At 33.2% G+C, this 23033-nt stretch overlaps 1 protein-coding gene across 4 annotated transcripts in view; it reads left to right on the top strand.

The window, feature by feature from the left end:
• Positions 1-23033, top strand: part of LOC148597391 (colorectal mutant cancer protein-like) — a 35177-nt gene that overhangs the window by 1437 nt on the left and 10707 nt on the right. For 2 of the 4 annotated variants that reach the window (XM_088562685.1, XM_088562684.1), the window contains exons 2-11: positions 310-436; positions 1683-1809; positions 2406-2572; positions 16759-16872; positions 17756-17898; positions 18221-18324; positions 19971-20095; positions 20913-21176; positions 21879-21985; positions 22787-22895. In XM_088562685.1, coding sequence (XP_088418811.1) covers positions 310-436; positions 1683-1809; positions 2406-2572; positions 16759-16872; positions 17756-17898; positions 18221-18324; positions 19971-20095; positions 20913-21176; positions 21879-21985; positions 22787-22895 — 1387 coding nt within the window. Of the gene's footprint in view, positions 1-309; positions 437-1682; positions 1810-2405; positions 2573-9587; positions 12131-14192; positions 16216-16758; positions 16873-17755; positions 17899-18220; positions 18325-19970; positions 20096-20912; positions 21177-21878; positions 21986-22786; positions 22896-23033 lie in introns of those variants that run through there. The other 2 variants (XM_088562687.1, XM_088562686.1) reach the window with 2 other exon arrangements.

A 23033-nucleotide genomic window follows, 5' to 3' on the forward strand; every position in this document is an offset into this window, starting at 1 on the left:
CGGAAAGCGGTAGCTTTTCTGTTTCAATAGTAGAACGGTAGGAAGGTTCTAATTCCAGTAGAATTGAACTACCGCCGGTAGGTTCATATGTATGGAAATCAGTAATCTGTCATTATATTCCATGAATAAAAAATCATTAATTTCTTGCCCAGATATGCTTAAAATAAATATGTATGTCACTATGTGTGCAGTAAAACAATATTTGTTGACACTTCTGTGTTTTTTTCCTCATAATTTTTTCTACTACAGTGAGAAAAGACAATGTATCATTGGTTTACATGCATCACAATGTATTCTGTATATTTTCAGCAATGATTTTATCTTTATGTGCCAACAATTGAACATGGAAGAATCGGCCCAGGAAATCATGCAGCAGCTCGGAATGAGCACAAACAGTAGGCTAACATTCCAAGATTTCCTCCATTTTAAAACACAGGTATGTATCAGTTACCAAGCCAGACTTACAATTAGACCATTTAAATTGATTAAACTGTTGAAATACATGTATATGTTATGTAATGAAAGGTGAATACACATGTAGATTGTTCCATTTAACCATATTTTAAGCATATTCATTTTAATCCTTTGAAGTATTGAGATTGGAATTATTGTTCAATATCAATCATTTAATTTTCCAACAAATATAACAAGATCTTTGGTCTGAAAGAATTACTTGGAAATATGTAGTAAAAAAAGAATTACTATCTAAGCATTTGACAAAGATTGTACATCACATTGAGAAAATAAATTTCTAATTTTTTTCTTGAATTTGAAACAGTTCATCAATCAATGAACATGATTGACCAGTTGTTGCTTGTATAATCTTTCCAATGTCCACTTAAAAATTGGTTATTAAAATTCAATAAAGCTTAAATGCACAAGTACACATATAGGTTACTGTAAGTACACATATAAGTTACTGTAAGAAGCTGCTTCAGTGGTCATGTGATATTGTGCTTTCTTTGATCATGGGTTTGATCCCAGGCTAAGCCACAACAAAGACTATTAAATTGGTAATAGAAGGGGGAGGTTTTAGCACGTTATAAAACCTGGTTTAACCCACCTTTCTTTTTGAAATGCATGTATCAAATCAGGACTATTGCAGTGGTTTCTGACTTTCCAGTTTTTTTTTCACTGACATTGCCATTTGTTATGCAGACCTTCCTTTTGAGTACCGCCTACATTTTTTCTGAATTTTTCAGAAACATAATTTTGTTATGATTACCGTTCATGGGTAGTTACTGCATCTCTGCCAAGCACACAGTATAAAGGAAATGACCACTGGTTAGCTTAGAGTCAGATTCCATGTCTGCAAGTTGGATGTCAGGCCTACCTACAGGCTGTGGCTTCTATGAGCTCGCACATTGAAAATCTGACACAGTGCATTGGACTTTCAATTTCTCAAAACCCTCTCATTCTGAAATGCATGAAGTTCATGTATCTTGCAGTATTTAAAATCCCAATAAACTTACGGTGATCAGATTTAAGGGGAAATAATTGTTAAATGCAAGTTGAAAGTAAATTTTGCTAGTATACACATGTATATCATAAGTTTAGTTATAGAATAAACCAAGAAACATAGAATTTTCAGTACTTGCTAAATTATGCTAGTGGAAAAATTTCTTAAATTCAATCCCTGATCTACATTGTATAATGTATATGTCATGCATTAAACTTTGTAGGTAATGTCTGATCTGGATGCCTGTCCATTCCCTGAAGAACCTATGTTAGACTTAGACACAAGTGGTATTGGTACCCAGCAACACACCAATGTCACTTCGTGGCCAACAATGAGCAGTGACAGCTTCGGTAAATGATTATTTTCTACAGTCTTAACATATACAGATTTATATATACAGATTACACTCAAGTTTGATGTACAAAAATAAATGATAAGTTACTTTTTATGTCATTTTGAGACAAAGTTAAAATGAAACTAAAGGAATTTTCAAAGCAGCAATTGTTACAGGCATATGATCAGAGATCAACATTTACACCACGTGCGGTGCCTGATTAGTGTAATTGGTGAATTAGGAGATTTTTTACACAAAATTTTGACACCTGTTGAGAGTTTTAATTAGGTTGGGGTAATTAAATTGTCACTTTCACTGCTTGAACCAATGTTTGACTTACAGCTCTTAATGTTTTTTGTACTTTCAAAGATTTCAGGTGACAAAATGAGACTTGATTATTTTCGTCATTCTGAAAAGTCCTTCGTCATTGGTGAGAATGATGAGCACTAGAAAAATTGATGTTTGATATAACAAAAAAAATACATGTATGAGATGCCTTCATAGCATTACTGGAGATATACATGTAATGTAATGTACAAACATTTGTGGTTCCTTAATTGAATTCTTTTTATGTATGTAGACATGTAGTTAACTCCCATTTACTCTTTTTAGGTGGAATGTCAGGAAAACCAGACAGTCTGGATTATGACAGTGGTGCTAGAGATCTCAGTCCAGAACCAACCAGTTTACATCAGCTGATTGAGTCACATGACCCATCCACTCTAAAAATAGTACAGGAAGATACCAAATCAACTGACCTGCTTGAAGTAGCCAATAGGGTAAGTTGTCAGTAAAATAGAGATAAAAGTATGAAGCTAATTGGCCAGTTAGTAACATCTTACTAAAAATATTGTAGTATGTTATAGGAAGACACATACAACTTTTATGAGATGATCATAAAGGAAAATGAAGCATGCTTAAACTAAAGCATTGTATTTTTTTTCAGTATGTTTGTCATGGACAGATAACTGTGAAAAATAGAACCCCAGAAAATATATTTTTTTTTACATTTTGTAGTGCTTATCATTTTTTGAAAGCACAAGCATTGATACCATCCATGTGTTCACTTGACAGAATCAGTTGATACCATCCATGTGTTCACTTGACAGAATCTGTTGACACCATCCATGTGTTCACTTGACAGAATCTGTTGACACCATCCACATGTTCACTTGACAGAATCTGTTGACACCATCCATGTGTTCACTTGTCAGAATCTGTTGACACCATCCATGTGTTCACTTGTCAGAATCTGTTGACTCCAGCCATGTGTTCACTTGTCAGAATTTGTTGACACCAGCCATGTGTTCACTTGACAGAATCTGTTAAAGTAAGCAACTGCAAAAAAATAATACTTTTACATTTGTAGTAAAGAAAATTTTGGACGAGGAATAATTTGTCCTCATTTTCCACCCCCCAAGAAATTTCTCGGTAATAGAATTCCTTTTATAAATAACCTATGAGAGTAAACTGTTAGTAAATCTGTTCATCCTTCCATGAAAGCAAGTGGTTTTTGCTGCATCACTGAATTTTCCCTGATAGATGTTAACTACATTTCATAAAGCTGGGATGACTAGGAAGACACATCTTGATAGTGATTTCTGTAGGTCATATGTGAAGGTCACTCAGAATAGAAACTTTTTTAATCAGACATCATCTGACATCCTTTCATATCAGTTTCAATGCATTCTCAATCTGTAAACTTGAATACATGTAGCAGACTTAATCAAAATAAAAATCAGGCTGGAGGTTATTCATGCATGTCAAAAACCCACCAAAGTCACTATTATTCTAACTCAGAAACACTTATAGACCACATAAAGTATCATAATTTATCATTTGGTTGTTGACTTTTTGAGACAAAATCATATATACAGTATATGCATGAAATTTGCATTATGCAAGAGTTATTGTTCTTGATTTTGTTTGATTTGGTTGAATTAAGTGGGTGATGAATGTATAGTTTTCTCATAAATGCATTATCTAAAAATATTGCACATGTAGACCCAGCATATGGTGAGTTTTTCTATACCTCAATTCACTTCTGCCATAGGTATTTTCTGAATTATATGGACTGGTTCTTAACATGTCTAAACTGAACTATCTATGGAGATTTACAGTGATTTAAACAAATACCGTTACTTCTTAATCTGTTTGCCATTTACAGAATACTAACATTGAAATCCATTTGTTTTAAACTGTATGCATTGAGTAAATATTACCCCCAGTGTGTGGTTACCAGCTGTGTCAAGAGTGGGATTTTTCAACCATTTCATAGATTTTTGCTTTTGCTAACCAGGATTTTTTTTGGTTGCAATTCTTTATTTTACTGTATATTTTTCTTCATTGTTGGTCTTTCTATCTCATCCCATCTTCTTGATTGTGAATCTACATGTACAATGATTGGTTTGTGGTGAGGAATTTATAGTTGGAAAATATTCAACATTCATTTCAAATATGTACATGTTTAACTTTTTGGTAAGCTTACAAATAGTTTTCAGAACTCGAAACTCGGCGGGTGTTTCTAGAAAAGCAGAGGATGCTTACCCTACCGGTGCACCTGGTCCATGCTCCCAGTTTTTAGTGAGTCCAAGTTGCTCATTGCTTTTGTTACTTTGTATGTATGATTTTAGTTACTTCATGTTCTTTGTGTATGTCTGTTTTCCATGTCTGGTCTTTGTCCCTGGATTACATTCTTTTGATTACCGCTATAACCTTGGTTCCCTTGATTACTCTTAAATAAATGATATAGTAAATACAAATGTATGGGTTATGGCTGACTTGATTAGGTATTTATGATTGTTGAAATAAAAGGATACCAATATTGGAATAGATTTTATGAGGTATTGATTTTGATGTTTGAGATAATTACTGATCATGGTTGTAAGCATTTTTTTTTCAAGGGTTATTGCTCTTGAATTTTTTTCTTTGATAGTCCAGAATTATTTGGAATAGGTTTGAATGTGTATCTAGACTTGTTACTGATGTGTTAAGGTTCTATTTGATCAGTTTTGACAAAGTTTAAAGTTATGGTCCTGAATGAATATTTAAAGTGGTAAGAGGTATTGATTTTAGCTTTTGACAAGTTATGTTTTAGGTAAATGTTTTTGTACGATTTTGACAATATAATTTCTGACGATATAATATCACTCAAGGATGCTTTCTCAATTTGCAAAGACCATTATTTGATCTCTGCTCATAAATTTGTCAGTAGAATATTAGAAAAAGGAGATTTTTGACAGAGTTATCTGCCCTTGAAATGTTCATTTTCTGTGTATTTCAATGAAATTATGCCTCAATTTACCAAAGTAATATGGACAATCTAGTCTTTTTTTCTTTGACTCTGATGGTGCAAATAGTCAAACTAAACTTTTATAATGGTGTTTTTTTTCCATTCATCTTCCTATAAAGTTCATCCCTCAGATGTCTGAGTATTGTCGAACTTGGAATGAATTCCATGCATTACCCACTGCCTGATTCTTACAGAGACTGACACTAGATATACTAAAGGTCATAGATCAAAAGCAAATTTGAATCCTAGATTTATTTATTAGTACTGGATTCACATTTTTAAGTATAGCAGAGACATTTTCAAGTTGCATAAAGAATTTTTGCAACTATTCAGATTCTGATTGATTTAACTTAAATATCCAGTGCTTTCATGAATGGGTTTTACAAAAGAATGCTTAACGCAACTAAATTATTTTGTATTTTAAATGCCAGAAATCAATTATCTATATCCCTCAGATTACATTCATTAGCCTCTAACAGACAGCATACAATCCCTTCCAATACAAATGTCAAATTCATTTATGCATCTCTGTTACGCAATCAATAGACACGGTGGGACTGTGTGGGAAAGTATAAAATTATCTATTGATTTTGAGAGCAGAAGTTTAACTAAAAGGCTAGCAAGGTTTAGTTTGTAATTAATAATGCTGTATTAAAATAACATTGGTATAAAGTTGTGTTTACATTGCCATTGATATATACTGATTATATAAACAATGAAAGGACTACTGTTCAAGGTAGACAACTTCTCAATGCTACCACGGTCAAACTCCCAATCAGCATGAAATTTATGTTGAGATCTAAGATGCTTTGATAATTAAATTTTACAAACAATGATACTTACAATGCAAAAAAAAAATTCACAGTGTTTGACTGACTTGTTTTATTGCATTTTTCCATTTTTCTTACCCTACCGGTGCACCTGGTCCATGCTCCCAGTTTTTAGTGGAGTCCAAGTTGCTCATTTGCTTTTGTTACTTTGTATGTATGATTTTAGTTACTGTGTGTTCTTTGTTGTGTATGTCTGTTTTCCATGTCTGGTCTTTGTCCCTGGATTACATTCTTTTGATTACCGCTATAACCTTGGTTCCCTTGATTACTCTTTCCACCACTATCCCAGGGTAATGGGATGGTTTAGAACTTTGCCTTGCCACATACTTTATGTGCCTGTCCAAAGCTGGGAACCTGTAATCTAGTATTTTTTTTCTATGTTCATAGTTTTTTGTTTTATGTTTTTTTTTGTATAGATTAGGTCAATTTTCATCTTTTATGAATAGTTTCACATCATTATTTTTGGGCCTTTTACAGCTTGCTTTATGATATGGGTTTCACCCATCATTGAAGACTGCCGGTATATGGTGACCTGTAGAGGTTTAATTGTTCGTTGCTTGGCATTTGGTGGAAGTCTATCCCATTGGCAATCATACTTCATCTCTTATTTTTATTCTAATGCTTGTTTAACTGCAATGTATGTGAAGTCCGCAAAATATCGTGTGTAATTTCTTCTTGTCCTCTGCAAACAATTTTATCTAGTATATACATGTCAAAGTTACCCTGTTTATCTGTCCACATCTTTTGTTACCCTTACTTTTTTGTAACTGTTCAATTGACGAACTTGATAAAAGTTTTGCATCAAGTGCATCTTACAATAAAATATTTTTTTCATTAGCGCATCCTATATTGTAAATACATACGTTTTCTCCCTAATGCTACTCCATGGATTTAATTACAATTTACAGAAAGGTTGGGCTTAAAAAGTATACATGGGAAATCATTATTGGATGCTTTAAAGGGGAGATAATCCAACTTTAGGCTGTAGATATTCTGAGTCCCAATGAAAGAGAGATTTTTGTGTGCCTGCTTATAGTACCTCTAGTTTAAAGCTGTTGCATTTGAGGTTTGATCTCTGCTTCTTAATAAGCAAATTGTCTAGTTGGAAAATATCTAATAAGTGATGATAAAAAATAGCAGGTTTTGTCTCTAATATCAAATCTACCACCAGTTAAAACATGAGAGTTTATCATGATATGATGGCACAACATCACATATCCCAATTATCTGACTGTGCAGGTGAACAGAACATCAAAATCATCTAAGATCTAGGTAAGTAATCAAGGCACCATGTATGTTATAGGGTGGTGTTTTGCACTGGATTATTAGAATGGTATCGGTTGAATGTTAAGTACTATACATGTAACTGCATGGTCTTATTGGATTGGCCTGGAACTACCATTAAAATGCATTTATGATGATAGTTTATATTCCAGAAGTGTGGATATTGATTAATCATACATATTGCCATGAAACTAGATTATAAGATAGTAATTTACTATTTTCTAAAAAAAAAGATGACTGGCTTTCTTGACCAAAATGCCATGAAAGGATAAAAACAGAAAGCCATTCTTAAGATTCCAGTCCATGATGCCATGCCAAGACTCCACTATGTATTACACAGAGTGCCAGCAATGAAGACAGGTGTATAATATTAGTCAGAACTTAGGTTTATTACAGAATATAGTAGTTGTCAAATGATCTTAGAAGTGAGAGATTTACTGAGGTGCTAAAAATTCTTTCAGAATGCTGAAATTCTTGCAATCTAGTTGATTTTAAAATGCTGAAGAAAGTAGAGAGGTGTTAAATTCAGAACCTATGTTTTATTGAATGATATTGGTATATTGGTAATTGCCAAATGATATTGGAATATTGGTAATTGCCAAATGAGGTTTAATTGAATTGAGATGTTTACTGAGGTGTTAAAATTCTTTCAGAATGCAAATGATAATGGTTTTGGAATGCTGAAAAAAATCAGAACCTCTGCCTCGTTGACTGTGGTATATTTTTAAAATTGCTTAATGAGGTTTAATAGACCTGCAAGAGGTGTTGTATATTATTTCTGAATGTTTGAATTCTTTCAAATTTAGATATATTGAAAAAAGGATGAGGCCATCTCAAGTCAAAACTTATTGCTGTGAAAGTATTTTTGATCATGGGGTACACATTTTTATGGGTTTTGTAAACCGCAAAATTTGGTTCCCAATGAAAGGAAAATTTCCAATAATTTGTGTGGGAGAGTTGTCAAGCCCACAAATTTAAGATTCTCTGAATTGACAATTTTTCTCTAAACAACTAATATGGGTACCACGAATAAAAGTCCAACAACATTCCTGAATAGTGCAAATATTCATTGCAGATTTTATTGTGTCATGACATACTTCATTACAACAAGCATTTTAAATAATTGCAATATGAAATACTATGCTGGAAAATATTTGTATTTTAACTCCTTAACAATTATGTCACAATAGAAAATGCATGCAAAGTACTTGTATGTTAAACATACTAAATAAACTCTTTGATAAATATTTCATAAGTTACTGGCCTTGATATAATTAAAGCTAAGTTTGAATTCTGAAGCATCAAGTGATGATTCACAAGTAAATTTAGAAGTTCAAGAAATAAGGTTTGGCTCAGCATCCTGTTTCAACAGATGAAAAGAAATTTATTATGGCATTAATTAATTGAATAGCAGGAAAACCAATTAAGCCAAGGGGAGATAATTACAAAATCTGTAAACAATTTCTTGTGTTTAGATTTATATATAAAAGGGGAATTTCTTCAGGGTAATAATATGAACATTAATGCATGTGTGATATTTTTGTTTGATGATATTAGTGGCATTTGTAGAATATAAGAGAAGGTTGGAGATCCTATTGCCTTTTACTGTGTAAAGAAATTTGTCCGAACTCAAAGATTGGCCATTGTTAAAAAAAATTGAAGAAAAGTATATCTTCTAAAAAAAAATCCAAGATATGTCTTAATTTAAGATACCAATAATACATGTATTAACTTGAAATGAACTGTGTATTGTTATATGAATCTCATCTGTTAGCATAGTTGTAGAACTAAACAAAAACTATATTGGTATTGAAACAGATCATGAAATGAAGGATTTCAGCATCTTAGAATTTCAGTACATATATCTTTTATAAGGGGTATGACTTTTGATTCTAAGGTGGGTAGGCCTGTCAGTTCTTTTTTTAAATAAATAATCAGGCCCTGAAAAAGTTGAAAATAAATGTTCTGGCCTACACATCCTAGAAAATAAATAAATTTTCTGACATCAGTCCGGATAATTCAACCAGTGAAATGGAAATTAATGATCTTGCCCTGATGTGGTTGAAAATAAATTTTCTGACCAGCAAGATTTCAAAAATAAATATTCTGACCCCACAGAATTGGCCGTGCCCACCTCCCCTCACAATCTAGTGGTTGTCACTTGACCTAAAAACCTGTCTAAACAAGAAGTTGAAACTCACAAATTTCAATGTATCCTTCATAAACCTACTGAATCTGAACAAATTCTTTAATGTAAAATAAGTTTGGTTTTAGGCTGGTTTCACTGTAAAATTGAAGGATTTCTACATCTTAGAATATTTCAGTATCTACCATTGATTAAATGGTGTTCCTTATCAGATGGGTCAGTGGTTGATTGATAACGAGGGAATCTTAACTACAATTTGAGATGGTTGTAGTCAAAGAATTCAGCAGTATACTTTGGATATACAAATAACTGCAGTTTTCTTGAGTTATATTTGACATTATGATACATAGGAAAAGTTTGAACTGTTGTACACAAGTCTTATTACTCAATTGGTTATTAAGAGAATTCAATCTAGTGAAATTTCTTCTGCACTTTCTGTGCTTGAAGTGGTGAAGGATTTGCCGTAATTGAATTAGAATCCTGTCATAATTACGAAAACTTGTTGTGATGAACCTTTTATGGTTGTAAAAGTCTTAAAGACCTTGAATTTAAGACATGTTGTAATTAGATAGGATGTTTGTGTGATGTACACAAATTTGAGACATTCTTATGGAGCATGTCTATGTGGTAGAATGACTAATGTTACTTGTACATGTAAAATGAGGGCTGGAAATGTCGTTATATTAAATAATTTGTTATCAGCGGTATTTGTGGAAGAAGATTCTAAGTGAGCAAGCTACCAATCAGTATTGTAAGGATCAGTATTTGTAACATGATTATTATCTAAAATCAGCAATTCACAAGATAATTTTCATGATTTGGTATATATTCTGTATCTGTTGGACCATTGAACATCTTTGATATTAGCTTTGGTTTTAAATGTTCCGTTATGAAGTACACATGTACTTTTGAAAGTATAGGCTTACGAATAGTTTTTGGGCTGCAAAATCTGGTTAGATTCATGGTTTTTCAGCATCTGCATAGAATCATATATTTTATATGATATTGAATATTGGATTTGATGAGATAGACATTTGGAAATATAATTATACTATTGTCAAAATTTATAGAATTTAATCATGGAGAAAACTGATTAGCACATCAAATTTAAATGAAAATGAAGACCTAATACTGATGATTAAATACAGGTTTTCTGCTTACCCCTGGTAAGTTTTGGCTTGTAATTTTACTAATTGGTTTAGAATTAAAGGCCTCCTCCAAAAATTAAAAAAAAATTACAAACGTACAGATACATCTATTATTTTCCGTGGACGAAATTTCACTGGTAACAGGATAGGGAAATGATAAAAGCAGGGCTCTTACATGTACTTTATGGTAAAATGAAATATTTGGAAATCATACTGTTTTGCAGATGTTTTTGAAATAACAGACTGTCGTGTATTGTACTTAGCCAATACTTGATTCCAGCCATCCCGTTGACTCTATGTTTATGGATATAAATATCTATAATTAGTCTATAGAGGAATGACAGTTGAATGGAGAGCCAGAGCGGCCATATGTTTTGGAATTTTTTTTATCTAGGGAGTTATTGATATTACAAATATCAAGTGGAATGCTTGTGTCGATATCCATCCGTACATCTGTTTGATTCACATGAATGGTCAATAGTCAGTAATGAATGGTCTGTGGAACTTTAAATAGGAGATAGGATTTAATTGACTAGAAAAAAATATTTACAAATGGAAGACTTTGATTGAGTCCCTTTGGTGGTTATACAGATTTACCAAACCTATAGTTATAGTGGATAGAAGAGTGTCTTTTATTGAATAGTGATATATGTGTGCTTCAAGTTCTTCAAATATTGATAGGATTATGGTCTACTTAGAAAACTGGATAGAAATTTAATGCAACCTAAGATTTTGTCTCAGTCAATAAAATTATAAACACATTTTGGACTCGTGAGAAAGGTGTTATAAAAGTTGTTGTTTCAAAGGAAAAAGGATAAAATTGTTTATGAGACAGGAAACATTGAGAACTTGTAGTACAGTGTGTAACAACTCAGCTATAGTGGTGTATACAGTATGAATTGATGTGACTGTTTCTGAAGTCTGTGAAATGAAATTAAAGATATGCTAAATTCCTATGCATAATAGCAAATCTCAAGAAGATTTTCAGATGGTGCCATTTTTAATCAGCAATACATGCAAGGAAGACTTTACATGTAATAATACAAGATGTTTAACATTTGTTCAAGGATATCATGAAAGATTTGAAGAGTTTTGATATTCTTCCAATGTTATAAGTCTGAAGATTTATTCTGAAAACATATTAAAGAAGGAAATCTACTTAGGATTGGAAAAGAATTTAGATTCAGCATGTTTTAGTGGACATAAGATACAAGTAATTGGCATACATGTATGTCTGAGGTTCACACCTGTAGAATGAATTAATTATTAAATACTGTTTTTACTAAACATGTTTTGATAATGGAGGTTGGTTCTAAGTTTTTGACTATAAATCACAAAAAAATTTCTGTATGGGGTTAACAGTTGATATATTGAAACATTTTTTTGGGATATTTTTCTGTAGTATCAGATGAGTACAGAGTAGATTTTATAACATTTGGAACTGCTATTGACTGAAATAGTGCATTGTGTTCAATAAATGGAATTAATATGTGTCACATGTCTGTCATATGACCATTTAGATGAATGTAGTCATTGTCACATGACTAATGATGGCTAGGAAGGAGAATATTTATAGCAATGGAATACATGATGAGGCCTCATGCCATGTATGTGATCCAAAGAAGGCCTCTTGTAAGGTAAAGTATACTTGATTTCACACTTGTCATTTTGCTCCGAATGACCCCAGATTTGTCTCAAAATTATCTTTTGACGTAAATGAAATGAAGTAATTTTAAATTGTGACCTCACTTATCTTTGAGTTGAAGAAGAATTCAGTACAAAACAACAGACAAATTATTATCACCAATGGCGTCCACAAGTGTAAATACGTCTATTTGAACTTTATTGTGTCCCATTTTTGTCAACTTATAAGAAATCACAGGCAGATCCAGTGATTTTGAAAAGGAAGATTCCACGCTATTTGCTCAGTTTGCCCAATTTCTGCATGAGATCAACAAAATTTTCAAACTATGGGGTTCAACATCCAGAAACATCCCCAAGAACTGCCACTGTATCAAGAAGTATAGCTTTGGTGAAATGAATAGACTAATCTTGTACAGCAATTGACATATTTGTTGCCATTATAAGAGAATTATTTTTAAACACCAAAATCTAATTTGCCTTACGGAAGGGGAATAAATAAACAAGTATTCTGAATGTATATAGTCTGTTTGGTTTGACCATTAGGTTTGACCATCACCTAAAATTGACATCTAGACACAGTACTATACAGTGGATTGAATGAGAATGTGGCAAAGGTACTACCTTGATTTGGAATTGATCTTGAAGTTAGCATTGGCAGATCTAGAGGGGGTTGCAGGGCATTGGCACCCCTTTTTATTGGAAAATTTGTCATTTTTATGTGTAAAGTTTACAAAAAGTGGCAAATAATGTCCTAGCATCCCCACCGGCACACCCCTCCCCCTTTTCAGAGGTACTACTTTGAATTGAAATGGACCTTGAAGTTATGACTATTTTGTTCCTCCTACTGTTTATACAGATACTTTTTAAGTTTAAGTTCAGTTATGAAGAAAAAGTTGATCCTGTTATATATTGTTCAGAGATTATGTTAATGCTTCTTCTATATTGAAAGTTCTTGTCAATAATCTGGTCAAAATATCGTTAGATTTACCTTACATTTTATTTTATAGTCAAGCTATCTGTTAACTTGTTTAAAATTCAAATTGGTTTAAATCTAAAGTGAATTGCCAAAATAAATACATGTATTCAAATAGGTTTTTGAAATATTAACATCATTCAATCAAAAATAGCACATGTACTTTACAACAAAATTGCAGAAGAAATATTGTTTTACTGTGTGAATATGAGAATTTTAAGAGAGACTTTTTGTTGCAAAAAGTTATTGCAGAAGTTATGGTTTTTATAACATAATGTTGTTGATCAGCCAAGTGAACTTAAAATGTTTTTGAAGTATTACCCAATACATGTATGTAGAAAAAGCTATTCACAATAATTCCATGCCAATTTCATTCATGTACATGAGTGAAGCACATGTACTAAATTGGAAACTCTGGAAAATTAATATTTCACACATTATAGTACATTTTGTGTAAGTAATAAAACAATGGATTATTTTGTCAGGCCAATGAATCCCCCTTTTCCGTAAAACATCTTTGTGTATTAATGAACCCTTGGTATTTACACCCTACTCACACTGATATACTGATTGGAGGAATCCATGGAGTATTGCATCAGTATGTTCTACCCACCTGCTTCATGGTACATTATATACATTTTTGTAAATAAAACAAATATTATCCCCCCTTTTATGTGAATATGTTCATGTAGAGTACACTTGGTGTGTACTCTATACCATAGAGATTTAAAGAGGAATCTATTTAGTATTTCATTAGAGGCATGTCCTTTTTAGTGGAGTCCGAGTTGCTCATTTACATTTGTTACTTTGAATGATTTTAGTTACTTTATGTTTTTATTGTGTCTGTTTTCCATGTCTGGTCTTTGTCCCCGGATGACATTCTTTTGATTTCCAATAGAATTTTGGTTCCCTTGATTACTCTTTAACCCCCTGGTTATTTTTCAAAAGATAGCAAACAGACCCCCCTTTTTCCATGAAATATTTTCACATATTAAAGTATCCTTGATCTGCACCCACAATGATACAGACAGGAACCCATGGAGTATTTTTATCAGAGGCATGGCTTTCCTGTGTAAGGAAGTAGATCATTGACAATGGCGTTCTCCTATAAAATGTTCATCTTGTGATCTTCCTAGTTTGTGGACGGTTGAACCCTGATCGTTTAATAAATTTTAAAGAAAACTTTGTATTGTATGTACATAACTTGTCCGTTGCAAATATCAGTTATAAAGCAATAGTTACTGGGATATCTCTGAGGTGAACCTGTAGCTGGTGATTTCTTCAGATCAGTATTTTTAGGAATAAAGTTCATTTTATCAAAGGAAGTGGTTCAGGAAAATTTGGAAAATTTATTTGAAATTGAAGAATTGTTCATTTAAAGTGTTGAACGGAAGTTTTTAACGTAGGATTCATCAGTGACTGTTTTTAGTGTCAAGTTCTTATCTTAACAAGGAGACATGAAGGCTTTTGTTGCTAATTGTGGAAGAAATTGATATTTTGTGTAGCTAACTGGAAACTGGCCATTTGGGAATATATAACATATTGGTATCAACAAATGCAGATAAAGGGAAACTCCGTAAATCAATTGCATATATCACGATCACCAGACTTTTAGCATCTATTGAAAGCATGGGACATTCTGTCTGTCTGGAGAAAAATGGGAGAAATTGATTGTTTATCAAAGCTGTCAGGGAACTGAGAGACAAAACAAGTTCTGAAGACTTTTAACGGTCTTTTATGTTTTCTGCTGTGAAGCTGTGAACACTTTTGTTTTAATGATGATGTTGTATTGAAGGTGTTGTTTCAATTGGCAAAAGTACATTATAAGATAAGATTCATAGAAGTTTTAAAAATCAAATTCAATTTTAAATGAAACTTTAGTCGTCTATTAACTTCGTTCTAAAAGGTTTAATACCAGTAACTGATACTTGAGGAGTAACAATCATTTTGTTTACACATGAAATGGAACTTTGCTTGTTAAACCTATGAAATTAAGCATTGAGATATAATGTAATAGATCTTTATGCACAGAACATTTCCCCTGAAATCAAAATCAATATTTAAGATTAAGTAGAATGGGTTTAGAACAGATTAATGGGAAGTAGTAGTTTCCTGTTGCTGTCTTCATGATTTGTGGTTATTGGGTGTAGATTTTTTTTTTTTTGGAATTACATGTTTATTTTTTGCCATTAACTGAATTGTCAAAAACTTAATTGTATTTGTATTTTTACTCTCATTTTGTGCAGTTAGATAGTTTTGTTTTCATTTTGACAGGATACCCATACAAGATCTATTTCTATTTGTCTTTGATGATCATTTTGAACAGTTGTAATAACATCATTTTGTTGAGTAGTGGTGCCCCATACTTGTTAGTCGAAGATTTCTTAGGATTTTCTGTAAAATCAGTAATTAAAAAAGTTTGAACTGAAAGAGGGTTAAATTTTTTGGCCAATTACTGGATTTTTATATGGTATAATCAGTCTAACGTAATATATATACTTCTTAATGTTTCTGTTTTTTTATTTTTTTTTATTAATATTTTGGTCACAGCTGAAATATTGCTGCTCGGGCATTAAACCCCAACAATCAATCATTTTCAGTTTGATTGTGTAAATACACTTTTGTTACAATTTGTGATATGGAAATCAATTAATGGCTGAAGTTCTGAATATTTATACATGTATATATAAGGAGATGAAGTGAAAAACCATTAAATTTTATGAAAAACTACAAATGTTTTGACAAAGTATGGATTCTATGGAATTAGAAGGAATGTTTATAAATGGATTTGTCCAAAGCCGTAGACAGCTTTTCCATTCTTTATCATTAGACCAGACTGAGAGTAACAGGAGACCAAAACAACTTAGAATAAATCACTCACATTCATTTGACCATTATGAAAATTGTAGAAGGGGAAAACCTTTGCCAAATAACCTTTCATATTCGTTTGAACAAGAAGACAATGGAAGTAGACCAAAACCTCCAGTCATAACATGTAAAAATTCCTGGTCGGAATTCAACTTGTCAAAAAGCCACTCCAATCACTCGAGATCATTATCGGAAGATAACTGTCATCCTCGTTCTGACATCCATGTGAATAAACATGTAAGTAGAACAGGAAGTCAGATCATAGGCGATACAACTATCTTAGAACTTCACTGATATCTGAGCTATGATGTATTTCCTCATACTTGTAATTGAAATTTTTCGGCTTCCTGTCAATATGTAGGTCAAACATTGTTTATATCATGTTGAAGATGCTTATGTAATAGTGAAGTTGCCCCAACCTTTTACCTTGGTTGTTTGTGTACCTCTTTAACCTTTGATACAGTTCATGTGGGAGATTTTCACTCATTCACACTGACACACATCTTTTAAAATCAATTTTTTTTATGTAAAAATTTAATTATTTAGTACTCCTTCATAGAAAATATAGTAATTTTGGCCGGAAATCTCCCTCAGATTTTTCATCTTTATGTGGGAAATTCTTAATTTTTCATTGATTCTGTGGCAGTCTCCCCCAAATGTGGGAGAGTTAACATGAATGCTCTTCCCAAATACAGAACCATTGTACAGTAAAACTGATTGTTGTACAATGTACTCAACACTTATAGTACTAGGAGTGGAAAGTTGTTTCTTTTTTTTCAGCTTCATCTAGCAGCCCTGACATCTTTAAAAGGGGAGATAATAGAAATTAACAATAGACTTCATCGTGTTGTCAGTGAGCGAGATGGTTTGGAGAAACAGCTGAATAAATCTCAGGTATATAGTAGCAGTGTTCTGGCATTCTAATTTCTCATCACCTTGGGTGAACGAAAATTTTGTGACAGAGTTTTATTTATTCTGTTGGACTTTCCCTTTAGTCAGATTAGTTTCATTTCTCAAAAGAATTTGAAACTTCTGACATTGATTTTGGGAAAGGAAGGTTCTGACATTGATTTTGGCAAAGGAAACTTTCGACATTGATTTTGGGAAAGTTAATTTTGGAGCGTATCTGTGGAAAACTTAATGTTCCAAAATTATGGAACACTGAGTATGGTGTGCCTAGAAAGTATGGTTTGCCTAGAAAGTATGGTGTGTCTAGAAAGTATGGTTTGCCTAGAAAGTGTGGTGTGTCTAGAAAGTTTGGTGTGTCTAGAAAGTATGGTGTGCCTAGAAAGTATGGTGTGTCTAGAAAGTATGGTTTGCCTAGAAAGTATGAAGAACTGAATATGAACATTTCAAATACAATATCACCTACGAACTATTTAGTACTAAGAATTTTGTTCTTCTTTTAATGCAAATATTTCAAGTTCCATAGTTCGAAATTCTGAGATCAAGAATAGAAGTTGTCTTGAATATAGCATGTACAATGATTGTTTACAGGGCAAGATTTGGTCTTCCCTCGATGAGAGTAATCAAGGGAACCTAGGTTCTAGTGGAAATCAAAAGAATGTAATCCAGGGACAAAGACCAGACATAGAAAACAGGCAAACACAACAAATCCCATAAAATAACTAAAATAATACATACAAAGTAACAAAAGTAAATGAGCAACTCGGACTCCACTAAAAACTGGGAGCATGGATCAGTAATGGTGAATATTTCGTAATTTGATGAGTATATGTATCTGTTATATCATTGTAAAGTCTTTTTTATTTTACAGACAGACAAGCTTAGGCAGCAGAGGGATTTTGAGGACAGATTAGAGCAGACGACAGCTAGATATGAGGAGAGAATAACCGAACTACATAGTGTCATAGCTGAACTTAGGAAAAAGATAGAGAGACACCAAATTAATGTTATAAGGTGAAATTGCTTTTGGATCATGTAGGATGTAGGGAAAATTTGATTGGCTCGAAGTCAGAATAATGTGTTTGAGTAGAATGACATGCTACCTGCTAGCTATTGCTTTTATGACCTTACAAATTACAAAAATCCCACTAAGATGTCAAATTAGTAGAAAACTGAGTGAAATGGTCATGTCCTGAAATGCATAGAATAACTGCCATAGGACGTGAAAGTACTATCAATTAATCATCTCCTGAACTTTTACATGTTGGTGTTTTCTTAACATTAATGTAGATTGTCTCTATCTCTCTTATTTATTCCACAAACTGATTCATTACAGAGAGGAGGAAGAATTTGATGAATCTGACCCTGGAGGTCAGAGTACCAAGAGTAACCATCCTCAGAGTATTGATGACAACAACCTCTCACAGGCTGCTAGTGTTGGTAAGTTTTAACTTGTCGATCAGTGGTTCCACTTGGGGAAAATACATGTAGGCAGGGTGGTCCAAAAACGGTAAAATTAAAATGAAGTGTATAAACTGTAATATACAATTGGTCCAAAACAATATCTGCAAGATGGTGAGAAAATAGTTTCTGGCATTTTGAATTTACTTTAACTCATTCATAATGTCAAAATGGAAAATGTGAAACACCAAACTATGAAGGGGTATTGTGTTTCTTCTGGAGTGTTTCAGGTTTCACCTTTGTCGTGTTAGAAGGAGATAGGGGTATGAACTTATGTTACTTCTGTAGTGTTTCAGGTTTCACCTTTCTCGTGTTAGAAGAAGATAGGATATGAGCTGATGTTACTTCTGGAGTGTTTCAGGTTTCACCTTTCTCATGTTAGAAGGAGATAGGGGTATGATCTGATGTTACTTCTGTAGTGTTTCAGGTTTCACCTTTCTCGTGTTAGAAGGAGATAGGGGTATGAACTTATGTTACTTCTGGAGTGTTTCAGGTTTCACCTTTCTCCTATTAGAAGGAGATAGGGGTATGAACTTATGTTACTTCTGTAGTGTTTCAGGTTTCACCTTTCTCGTGTTAGAAGGAGATAGGGGTATGAACTTATGTTACATCTGTAGTGTTCAGGTTTCACCTTTCTCGTGTTAGAAGGAGATAGGGGTATGAACTTGTGTTACCTCTGGAGTGTTTCAGGTTTCACCTTTGTCGTGTTAGAATGAGATAGGGGTATGAACTTGTGTTGCTTCTGGAGTGTTTCAGGTTTCACATTTCTCGTGTTAGAAGGAGATAGGGGTATGAACTGATGTTACTTCTGTAGTGTTTCAGGTTTCACCTTTCTCGTGTTAGAAGAAGATAGGGGTATGAATTGATGTTACTTCTGGAGTGTTTCAGGTTTCACCTTTCTCATGTTAGAAGGAGATAGGGGTATGAACTTATGTTACTTCTGGAGTGTTTCAGGTTTCACCTTTCTCATGTTAGAAGGAGATAGGGGTATGAACTGATGTTACTTCTGTAGTGTTTCAGGTTTCACCTTTCTCATGTTGGAAGGAGATAGGGGTATGAATTTTTGTTACTTCTGGAGTGTTTCAGATTTCACCTTTCTCATGTTAGAAGGAAATCAATGGTATCAACAATCATTCATAGATATTTAATTCAGATTACACATATCGGATGTGAGAAAAAAATTAGTTACTAAGAAGATTCATACAGATCTTTTTAAATGTTCATATGGGGGATTCTCCCCCAATGACACTGTCTCATGTTGGACATTGTTTACTTAAAAGTAAATTTTTTTATGAAAAGATTCAATATTTAACTATTTTTCACAGAAAATATAATAGGTTTAACCAGAAACCTCCCAAAAATTTTACATTTTTATATGGCAGTTTCTAAATTTTTCATTACTTTTATGGGATTCTCACTCCTGATGAGGGAAGATGAACAGGTATGGAGACATATAAGTGGGAGATTACCACCTCATCAACTTTAGAGGCTACTTTAGAGGAGGAGCAATGGAATGTGAAATTTGAGGGGGTGCCTCTGGTGCAAAATTTGATAGGTTTATATGTATTTATATGTCAATCATAAAGTAATGACATTTAAGCTTTAACTGTCAGATGATGTTTTAGATCTGAATGAAGAATTATCCAGAGTTGTTACTGAGTTGGAGAATGCAATTGATGAAAGGAAAGATGAAAGTGTAGATGAAAAGCAGCAGGATGAAGGTGATGGGGTGGAGGAAATTGCTTTGGAGGTAGGTGTAAGCATTAGAGAGGAGGTTGGTGTAAGTAACCAAGGGACCACAGAGTAACCTGGATGAAATAAATACAAAATAAAAAATGATTGGAAGTAACCATTGGCAGATCTTCTTTCCTTGTACAACATTGCTGAACATATTTGTCAGGAATCATGTTGTCGTATTGTTACAATTTACTCCAAGTCAGATGGTTGTAAGAGTAATCAAGGGAACCAAGGTTATAGCAGTAATCAAAAGAATGTAATCCAGGGACAAAGACCAGACATGGAAAACAGACATACACAACAAAGAACATAAAGTAACTAAAATCATACATACAAAGTAACAAAAGCAAATGAGCAACTCGGACTCCACTAAAACCTGGGAGCATGGTCCAGGTGCACCGGTAGGGTAACCATCCTTTGCTTTTCTAGAAACACCTGGAAAAAAATGGAATAAGTCCAATGAATAAACACAGTCGTGTTTATTTGGTGCATCTACAAATCGTCATCGTCAAAAAAACCAACACATAAAGTTACTGGTAAACAGTTAATTTGAAAATAAATTATTTAAAAACATCAAAGAAAGACGAAACTTGTAATCAGCATACAAATGTTGTTTTCATTCTTGTCAAAATCGTTGAAGTAGCAAAATGCAGGAAATAAAGTATGAACAAAATGTAACACAGATGAAAATACAAATTCACAACAGTAGGGAAGAAGGAAATTAAAAAGAAAAACAGATTTTTCCCATGATGCAAATAATTTTATAGAATACTTGTGGTTAATGGTATTGAAGTTTCTACTTTTTATGCTACCATTTCTTTTTATTTTAGGCCTGTAAGAAGAAAGAAGCCTTTGATTTTGACCCTGAGTCACCTGACCTTTCATCTAGACTCCGCCCAGCAACATTTCACCCTCCTCCCCCTCCCCCACCCAATGAATATCCAGAGCCTGCCTACCTACAGGAGGAAATCAATAGTCTGAAAGCTGAAAATTATGTCCTTCAGGAACAGATTGGCAAGCAGGAGGCGGAGCTTAATTTACATAAGGCTGCCCTCGGGAGTTTGAGAGAAGAGAGGGATAGATATTATAAAAAAGTAATGGAATAGAACTTTTGTGATTTACAAATTTAGATTGTTATAACAGAATTGAAATATCCCATGATTTTATATTGTGTATCAGTAAAATACATACTTTTTTTTGTTTCAAAAGTGCTTGAAAAACTAATTACACTATCTTTTTAAAATGGGATTTCACTACATACACATATTATAGGGTTATTGCATTTACATGTATATAGGTGAATATTGTCCCTAGCAAATGTTATATTGTATAAACTTGCTAGTGCAATATGGTGCTCTGTTAGTGGTACACATGACAATAATGCAATATTATCATAGACATTTTTGGATTGCATTGGTTCTTTTCAAAAATGATTACTGTGAAAGTACTTTATTTCGTGGATACCAGTTTTTGTGGATTAGCGAAAAAAACACAAATTTGTGGATTTTTGAATTCATGTTTTTTAGGTTTTTATGTATACACATAAAAGGGAATCTCCTTTTTGTTGGGAACCAAATTTTGTGGTTTGACCTACCCACGAAAACCACGATAATTTGTACCCCATGAATAATAATACTTTCACAGTAATACATCTTGTGTAAATACAAGGAAATATTGCACTGACATTTTCCCCCACTTTTCTGTAAGAAATACTTTTTACTATATAATAATTAATATTACTGCAAACCTCTGCATAAGTATTTTTTCCTATGAATTAATTGATACTATTTTGACAGTGGAGAGAGACCTGTAGTAAAGTACAGACCTATGATTCCTCCAGTCCACAACAGAGTAGAACCTCAACTCCTACAAAGTCCCAACAGTCAGCTCATTCTGGAGATCGGTAGGGAACCAGTACATGTTGGTTTATATAAGGGATGTTGTTGCTTTTTTACCAAGTTGTATCATGTAATGAAGTTTGAACTGCTTCATAACATTATAATTAGGTTCTGTCTAGAAAACACTCTTTATTTATAGGAGATCGTGGATTTGAGCCCTGAAGACTTTAAAATTTATTATCACTTCTCTGCCAAGCATACAGCCTGACATGTTGACTAGGAGTCAGAATATTTTTTCTGAGTGGGATAACCCGCCTTCCTGTTGACTTTAGCTTCTTGATATTAGCAAATGAAAAATCTGGCTTAGAATGTCATACTAAGACTAAGCAGGGTCTGTTTGCTTGATTAAACATCATCATTTACAAATGACCTTTAGGATATTAAAGTACAAAAGATTGATCAATGAATTTTGATAATAGAAACTTTCAGTTAAAATTGTCTTTTTTACTAGATGGAGATAGTCAGGGCTTTCATTATTTTTTTGCAATGCAGGTACGTTTGGTTTTGTAGGAGGTACTTTTCATCATTTTGTTTAATAAAAATGTATGAAATTTAAAAATTCTGGAGGTGCCTTTCAGTAGTTTAGAAGGGTAAAAGTACCTGGTACCGCGTCCTAATGAAAGGCATGGTTAGTGGAATTGAAACTCAGTTTTTTAAGCTGAAAACATTTGCAGCATCTAAATCGGCTTAAAGTTACTGCCGTTAAACTTGGACTAAAAAGTTGCCAAGTGTTTGTAGGTTAGCAAAGTAGGTTCCCTCATGTCTCTAGTCTTGATTTGTTTTTATGGTATTGTCTGTATTTTAAGGAATATCCAGTCAGACCAAGTCCCCGTGGCTAAAGTGGCAGAGCTGAAGAAGTTAAAAACCTGTGCCAGTGAACGACAGGTCCTTGGACCAGATATATCCTCTGCTGCTGTAAGTTTAATTACTGGTTTTCACAAAAAGTTGTCAGTGTGAGTTTGATCGTAAGTTTTTTATTACTAGTGTTTGAAGAAATTATAGGGTGTAACATGCTCAGGTCATCTGGATTTTGGTACGGAAACTGGTACTCTA

This window comes from Perna viridis, chromosome 15, assembly GCF_037379345.1.
Source record: "Perna viridis isolate PV_CMFRI_1.1 ecotype Kerala chromosome 15, ASM3737934v1, whole genome shotgun sequence".
Classification (NCBI taxonomy): domain Eukaryota; kingdom Metazoa; phylum Mollusca; class Bivalvia; order Mytilida; family Mytilidae; genus Perna; species Perna viridis.